The sequence below is a fragment of the Diabrotica virgifera genome, chromosome 1, assembly GCF_917563875.1.
Source record: "Diabrotica virgifera virgifera chromosome 1, PGI_DIABVI_V3a".
Taxonomy (NCBI): domain Eukaryota; kingdom Metazoa; phylum Arthropoda; class Insecta; order Coleoptera; family Chrysomelidae; genus Diabrotica; species Diabrotica virgifera.
In genome coordinates this window covers 271,759,381-271,767,860 of record NC_065443.1, presented here as the reverse complement: position 1 = coordinate 271,767,860, position 8,480 = coordinate 271,759,381, and the positions used below count along the sequence as shown (strand labels likewise).

The 8,480-nt window shown below is 33.1% G+C and overlaps 1 protein-coding gene across 1 annotated transcript; it reads right to left on the bottom strand.

Annotated features, from left to right (window-relative positions):
* Positions 1 to 206: 206 nt before the first annotated feature.
* On the bottom strand, positions 207 to 1,408 carry LOC114335565 (polygalacturonase). The gene has a single exon (XM_028285810.2). The coding sequence runs from the start codon at positions 1,368 to 1,370 to the stop codon at positions 258 to 260; it is 1,113 nt and encodes a 370-aa protein (XP_028141611.1). The 5' UTR covers positions 1,371 to 1,408; the 3' UTR covers positions 207 to 257.
* Positions 1,409 to 8,480: the final 7,072 nt, after the last annotated feature.

The window sequence follows — 8,480 nt, the reverse complement described above, 5'->3', positions numbered from 1 at the left end:
TTTAAGGTAAATTAGGTTCAGTCGAATTATTTTTGGTTCCAGAATCTGTGATTTAATTTATGACTTGCCTTTTTGTTCTTCTTCTTCTTAAGGTGCTTTTTCCATTACTAAAGGTTGGCTATAACTACAGCAAATTGCTCTCTCTTGCCTTTTTGTTACACCCCGTATAATTAAGGACTTCCTAAGTTATAACAGAAAAACTGATAAACAGAATAATTTTTTTATTACAATAAGTTTAACAAGTAAACTATGAAGTTTTAACAAGAATAGCCATTAGGCTTAAAACTACAGGAACTAGATTTCTTAGCTCCAGTTATTGAAACTCCAGACCAGTTAAAATTGGAGCAACCGCTTGATCCACATAGGATATAAACGGCCATGGCGTTGTTAGATGTCATGCCTCCAGTTATTTTGTTCATTTTCAGTCCAGATATGGGGATGTTATTTCCAGCCTTGCCAGTACTACCACCATTTGCATAATCTTCTTGAACGTTAATGCCATAATTAGTGATACCTGAGATTTGGATGTTGCTGTATGTTACGTCTTTGATGTATCCTGTGGCGGCATCAGTATGTGTTTTAATGTGAATGGCATTTCTGGAGTTTTTAACAATGGAATTTTCAAAAGTTATGTTCTGCGCATAGTTTTTGGAAGAGTCAGTTTTACTCATGCCAATGGATAAGCTAAGACCATGTCCACCAGAACAAGTCATGTGATTAAAATGAAGGTTCTTACCAGAATTCACAGCTACACAGTCATCTTGATTTTGTACAGTGCAAGATTCAAAATTAACTGTGTCAGATCCCGATATATCAAAACCATCTGTATTATGTCCAAGCTTGTTTTTGTCTCCAGCTGATACGTCAATGTTCCAGTTGCTGATCGTAAGTTGTTTAGAATTTTGAATAGATACACACTGATGAGGGCAATTCAGAAGATTGATATTTTTAAATACAGATCCACCAGTAGCTTGAATTTTGAAAAATTTAGGTTTCTTGTTACCTTTATCACCTTTTCCATCCCAATAGTGAGCACCTTGACCATCCAATTTGGATCCAGAATTTCCCGAGACTTGAATATTATTACCTTTAATCACAATCAAAGGTCCCTCCCAATAGGTTCCATATCCAAAACTGGTGGTTCCGGAAAACGTCAATGATGTGCCTGATTTGAGGTCCAGCTCCAAAGTTTTTCCTGCAGGTACTGCTAAGTTTTGAACAACGATTTTGGTACAACTTTTCACTACATTACTAACGTCATCCCATTTAGAAATTGTGCAGCTATCACCAAGATTTGTTTGGTTTAAAAATGGAGAAGCTGTAGCTGTAGCTACAAAAGCTATCAACAGAACCGATGTACATATATTCATTTTAGATTACTTTCTACTATAACAACTATCTTGGTTCTGTTTTTATACCCCAAAAAAGGTGTTTAAGTGCCATTTTTTATCTGAAGTGATAGTTTAAACTATTAAAGAATCACTAAAGATTACTAGAAAATTAAAAAATGCTAATATATTCAACAGGTAGTTATAATATTTACTATTGAGATAAACTCAAAAATAAAAAATTAAAATGTTGAGTATGTCAGTAAATTAAATCGAAAAAGAATGAATTGCAACTCTTTGATGAGTTTTAATAAAACCTTGTTACCATGCAAGTGATACAATAATAGTACATTGTTTACCGGGTAGGAAAAGCTTAACATTCCTGGACGACTGTGAAGATTGCTAAGTCGAGGCGCAAGCCGAGACTCAGCAACACAGAGTCCAGGAATGTGGCTTTTCCTACGAGGTAAACATACTATTTTATTGATTTAAAAAAAACGCGATAATTTTATTCCCAAATAAATGGTGCTTTGAAATTCCTAATAAAATTACTTGGGTTACTATGGAAACGTATTGAGGTTGAATTGTCAAACTTGACGCTTATAAATTTAATTGCTGGTGTTCTCGAAAGTAAAATGATAAGTGATGATGAAATTTCCATTCCTGGGACTCCTCCAGAGCTGGTTGAGGCAGTGAATACTGCTTCATTAGAATTATTGCCAAAGAAATCAAGAGAAAAGTACGAAAATGCATACAGACGTTTTATGGATTATCGCATGAGTAAAAATACGAGTTCTTTCTCAGAAAATGTTGTAATGGCATACTTCCTAGACCTTTGTTTAAAGATGAAATCTTCAACATTATGGGCCAATTATTCAATGCTGAAGTCAACCCTTGCACTTAAACACAATGTAGATATATCTACATACTCAAAACTTCGTTCTTTATTGAAACGGCAAGCTCAAGGTTATAGGGCAAAGAAATCTAAGATTTTAACGAAGGAAGAAATTGAAAAATTAATTAAGAATCGCTTAACAATAAGGTTGAGGTGGCAAATAAAATTTTCACAGTACAAAATATTCAACAAAATGACCCTTCCACCCTGCATGTTGTCCAAAATGTTTCTCATAGTTCTAAGAGTGTTCCTCCAATGTTCAATAATTGTACTAACTGTCAAATTACTGTAAATATAACAAATTGATCTTAAAAATGTATTCAGCAATGACTTGATGTTTTCAAAATATAAATTAATTCCTTATAAGCAATGTGTTTTCTATCATTTATGTAGAACACTAACAACTGTACGGAAATATCATTTCCTTGCAGTAAGGAAATGACATTTCCTTACAGTAAGGAAGTCCTGACTTTTCTTCAAGAAATTTTGACAGGAATGTCAAAATTTCCTGGCGATTTGCGGAAAATGACTTTCCTGCTTTCTATTTTTCTTTATGCCTTACTTTGTGTGATAATTTATTACTTCCAACGATTTATCTCTTTTATTTTTGATAACGTATAATATGATCTCTCTAAATATTCCTTGGTCTCCTCTTTCTCCCTCTACCTGTGGGCAGAGCAAATAAACATCATAAGAATAAAAATATATTATACCAAAAAAAGGTAAAGTAATATTCGTTAATGAAACACAGTCAGGAAATAACAAAAATATTAAAATATAGTGCGAATAAAAACAATTATTATTAGAGCATTTGACAACATTATGAATACATGAAATTTAAAAGAAAAATATTAAAAAAAGTAATAATATTTAAATGGCTATAAATTGCTATATTTCTGGTTGACATTATGACATTACTGTATCATTGTTGGAGTAGTTGATGAGGGAAGAACGAGTTATAATCTCTTTTTAGACGCAAGACGCCAGAAAGTCCAGTTCTATTATTCCTTTCGTTTCAGGTAAAATTCTACTAAAAGGATAGGACTATAAAAATAAATAAAGACCATTTTGTTGAAGGGGTCAGTTGATATAAAATATTTGTCATATATTTTTGCATGAACAATAGACAAAAGGTACAAAACCAGAGATCTGAGGATACTCCAGAAATTACTCAAGATGAAATACAATATGCATTAAAAAAAAAACGAAAAACAACAAGGCTCCAGGAGATGATGAAATAGTAACAGAAGCTACAAAACTTCTGAGCTTCTCTTCTGAAAAAAATACAAGACCTCTTTAATCTCTGCTTGTATACTCAAAAAATTCCTATAGCTTGGAACAACTCCATTACTAGTACGTTCTTTAACGGTAAAATATTGCAAAACCTCTAAGTTTTAAAGAACTACTTGGTATAACTAGTACAATTCAAGCTCTCTGCTTAACCCAGGTATAACATACCAAAAGTCACCGCCAGGAAAACATTCCACTTTGCGGTTCAGAGAGCCCATTTTAATCAAAACGAAACCGTAGATTTTCTTATTTTGTTAATGCCATACTCTGCATAGAGTACAAAGACTCGTTTCATATGGGCTCTCTGCACCGCAAAGTGGAATGTTTTCCTGGCGGTGTCTTTTGGTATGTTATACCCTGGGTTAAGCAGAGAGCTTGAATTGAGTCGAAATTCATTTCGCTTATTCCCCGTTAGAGGGCGTTCTATCCATACTGCGATATAAATTATTTTAATTTATATCGACAATCTACGGTCGGAATGGTAAAAATCTGTCTTCCTTAGAGCCTCCTTGACAACAGGTAGACCTAAAAATAGTGCTATCGGGAGATGGAGGAAGACAGATTTTAATCAAAATGAAACCGTAGATTTTCTTATTTTGTTAATGCCATACTCTGCAAAGAGTACAAATACTCGTTTCATATGGGCTCTCTGAACCGCAAAGTGGAATGTTTTCCTGGCGGTGCCTTTTGGTATGTTATACCTGGGTTAAGCAGAGAGCTTGAATTGAGTCGAAATTAATTTCGCTTATTCCCCGTTAGAGGGCGTTCTATCCATACTGCGATATAAATTATTTTAATTTATATCGACAATCTACGGTCGGAATGGTAAAAATATTCTTTAGGCTTCCTTAGAGCCTCCTTGACAACAGGTAGACCTAGAAATAGCGCTATCGGGGGATGGAGGAAGACAGATTTTAATCAAAACGAAACCGTAGATTTTCTTATTTTATTAATGCCATACTCTGCATAGAGTACAAAGACTCGTTTCATATGGGCTCTCTGAACCGCAAAGTGGAATGTTTTCCTGGCGGTGCCTTTTGGTATGTTATACCTGGGTTAAGCAGAGAGCCTGAATTGAGTCGAAATTCCTTTCACTACTTGGATTGCCATGAAATTTGGCATACACATAGCTAACAAGTCAAAGAAAAAAGTGATATTGTGCCGATGTGTGCTTTTGCCCTTGGAGTGAGTCTCAGGGGTGAAAAAATATACGTCCCAAATAACTCTGGAATTCGATAAGCTGACCAATTCTAAGTAACTTTTGTTCTATAGAGTTTTTTCACCAAGTGAATACTTTTCGAGCTATTTTTGAGTGAATAATATGTTCGTTTTCAACAAAATAACCACTTTTTAGACGTTTTTTCGCAAATAACTCAAAAAGTAAGTATTTTGTCGAAAAAGATAATATTAGCAAATATATAGTCAGTAAATAAGTGAAAAAAAATGGTGTACATATTAGATATTTAGACCTAGTAGAAGCTGAGTTATAGCTAATGAAAAATAGGTTCATATTCGTCAAATTCCAAATCGAATATTTAACGTGAAATAAGCAAAAAAATAAGCCCTTTTTGGGGAAACTCAACAACAACTTTTTTAAATAGTTTAAAAACTTTTATTTCTCTTTTATAAAAAAAATCTAGCATCAAAATTAAACAAGTTACGCTCAAAATACAGTTGGTCCCTTTTTTTTTGGTGAAAAAATGGGAAAATGACTGCCTAATTAGCATCTCAAATGATGATTCGTTAATAAAATTACCATTTCACAAGTTGCTGTACTGGTGTATATATTGTTTAATGGATCTGTAAGTTTCATCGGTTCAAAGTTCTTATTCTTGAAAGGGCTTCAGTGGAAAGGCTTGAACGAGTCACTAATCACGAGTAGGTATATGCAAATTTAGAAACACCAAATCTCAACTAATCTTTTTCTCACAGAAAAACAGAAAAATACAATATATTCAGAAAAGTAAGGGCGATTTTTTTTATTGTTTGAGATTTTTGGTAGGTACCTCTAATAATTTTTAAGTTCTTTTGAAAAAACGCATTTTCTTCAAGATTAAAAATGTTAAAAATTTTATTTAGAACCATTTTTTTTTAAATAAGGACGTTCAGTCAATGCAACTTACAGATCGTATAAAGACAACATAAATAAAGCAACTTGTGAAGCGGTAACGATCAATTTTATTTAAGTTGCTGATTGGGGGGTGATTTTTTCAATTTTTTTTGCCAAGCCAAAAGGGACTAACAGTATTTTGAGCATAACTTGCTTACATTTGATGCTAGAATCTTTTCGAAAAAGTTCTTCATCTTTTGGTTATTTAACGTTGAAATATTCTATTTAGAATTTGGCGAATATGAACCTATTTTTCTTTAGGTATAACTCTGCTTCTACTGGGTCTAGAGACTTCAAGCATTCACCAGTTTTTTTACAGGCTATATTTTACTATGAATATTTTTTTCGACAAAATACTTACTTTTTGAATTATTTGCGAAAAATTGTCTAAAAACGTATTTGTTTTGTTGAAAAATCAACATGGTCACTCGCAAATAACTCAGAAGGTATTGTCTTAGTGAAAAACCTGTATAGAATAAAAGTTAGTTAGAATTAGTCAGTTTTTCGAATTACGGACTTATTTTGAACTTATGTTTTTCACCCCGACAAGGGGTGAAACTCACCCAGGGCAAATGTACACATTAGCACAATATCACTTTTTTGCTTTGACAATAAGCTATGCTTATGCCAAATTCCATGTCAATCCAAATGGTTCTTTAAAATTTACAGCAAAAACCGTAAAACAAATGTACTATACAACTCTTCCGCATAAAAAGGGTGAAAACATGAACCTAGAGATTTACAGGCCAATTTCTCGACTCAACCGTTTATACAAACTGTACATCAGAATAGTAGCCAATCCACTGGAATCAAAATTTGAGCAGTATCAGTCAAGAGAACAGGCTGGTTTTCGCCCCAACTACGGTACAAATGACAACCTACAGTGCATAAAAGTCTTAATTGAAAAATCAATTTAATACAATATACCTCTAGTTCTAATGTTTAGAGACGTTCATGAAGCATTTGATAATATCGAACTACCCGCACTACTTAAGGCATTGGAAAAGTATCGAAATGATCATAGGTACAGCAATATTATAGAAAATATAATACAGAAATGCTACAACAACGATAAATCTGCACGGTCCTACCAATAAGATATATTATATCAGGAGAGGTATTCGACAGGGAGATACTATGTCACCTAATTTGTTCATTACTGTACATGCTTTGAAGTCACCGGAATGGAAAAAATTAAGGAATAAATATCGATGGTGAGATGCTTAGTCATCTACGATTCGCAAATGATTCGCAAAAGCTTTTGATTGTGTAAATCACGACATCTTGATTACAAAACTAAATTTCTATGGAATTCGAGGTATTTCTTTGAATTGGTTCCAATCCTACTTGAATAATCGGAAACAACTAGTTAGAGCAAATGATACTGACTCTAGTCTCAAAAACATCGTATGTGGAGTACCACAAGGTTCAGTATTGGGTCCTGTACTGTTCCTTATCTTTATAAATGACATCACTAATTTAAAAATCAATGGGAAAATTTTTCTTTTTGCTGATGATACCAGTATCACTTGGAGCAACTCAACTATTGCATCTCTTCATGAAACTATAACTTCGGATCTTCTGACGATAAAGACCTGGTCTGACTTTAATTTACTCTCTGTTAACGTAAATAAAACAGTAGCATTATCCTATAAAGGAGCTCTTCAACCTTTGCCTCTTAATAACAGCCAGATCAGTACCGTTGATTCTGTAAAATTTCTTGGTATTTTTTAGACAGCAACCTCAAATGGTCCCTTCATATCGATTCGTTAAGTAAGAAACTCGCCTCAGCTTGCTATGCAATACGATCTGTCTCAAGGGAACTCAATTTAGCATCTTTTAAAATAACATATTTTTCGTTGTTCGAGTCTCATCTTTGATATGGTCTTCCTTTTTGGGGTTCTAGTACAGCTGCTCAATTTGATGTCATTTTTAGATTGCAAAAAAGAGCAATAAGATATTTGTTTGGCCTCAGAAGATCTACACATTGCAGAAGTTACTTCAGAGATCACGAAATTTTAACACTTTCATCTCTATATATTCTAGAAACGGTTTGTTTAATTCGTAAACACCTTTATGTCTTTCCATCAAGGCCCAATCATCTTTACTCCACGAGAAATTCAATCTTTGATATTTATTTACCGATTCCATCCTCTGAGTTAGTAAAGAAATCTGTATTATATTCCGCAAAGAAACTGTACAATCATCTTCCGTTACAACTTAAATCTGCAACACCTTTCCCTAAGTTCCGTAAAATGACAAAAGCCTATCTATCCAAAAGACCATATTATTCAATAGAAGAATTTCTTAATGAATAACTAAGAAAATTGGGTTCCATACGCAGTAGCATAAACTTGTCAGTTCCTTATGTTGTACCTATTTTATTTTATTTGTTGTATGTTCAATTTGCAATTTATATATATTTTGCAATAAATTGTTTTTGTCTTGGCTTTTATATCTTATACTGTACATTATTGACGATTTATCCAATTTTAGTAAATTGTAGTTGTTATTTGCTATTTAAATTATGTTTTTCTTATGACAGTATGTAAGCTTTGTCCATAAAATTGTAAAAATTTGCAGTGACAATAAAGCATATTTCTATTCTTTTCTATAATGATATTGTTCTAAATTCTGATTACCTAAAAACTGACAATGATATGTGGAATCAACTCGATATAGCACGTAAAGTAGGTCTAAATATTAATTACCAAAAGAAAAGAATGATGACGACTTTAGTTACGAGCCATCCTTAAAAGGTAAAAGACGTGGAAATTAAAGTTGTTGACAGCTACATATACCTTGGAAATATGGTAAAAGTTAGCAGAGACAATCAAACTGCTGAGATGCTAAAAAG

Excerpts from the sequence above, each read along its gene's own strand:
- LOC114335565 (XM_028285810.2), bottom strand. The coding sequence starts at position 1,370 with ATGAATATATGTACATCGGTTCTGTTGATAGCTTTTGTAGCTACAGCT.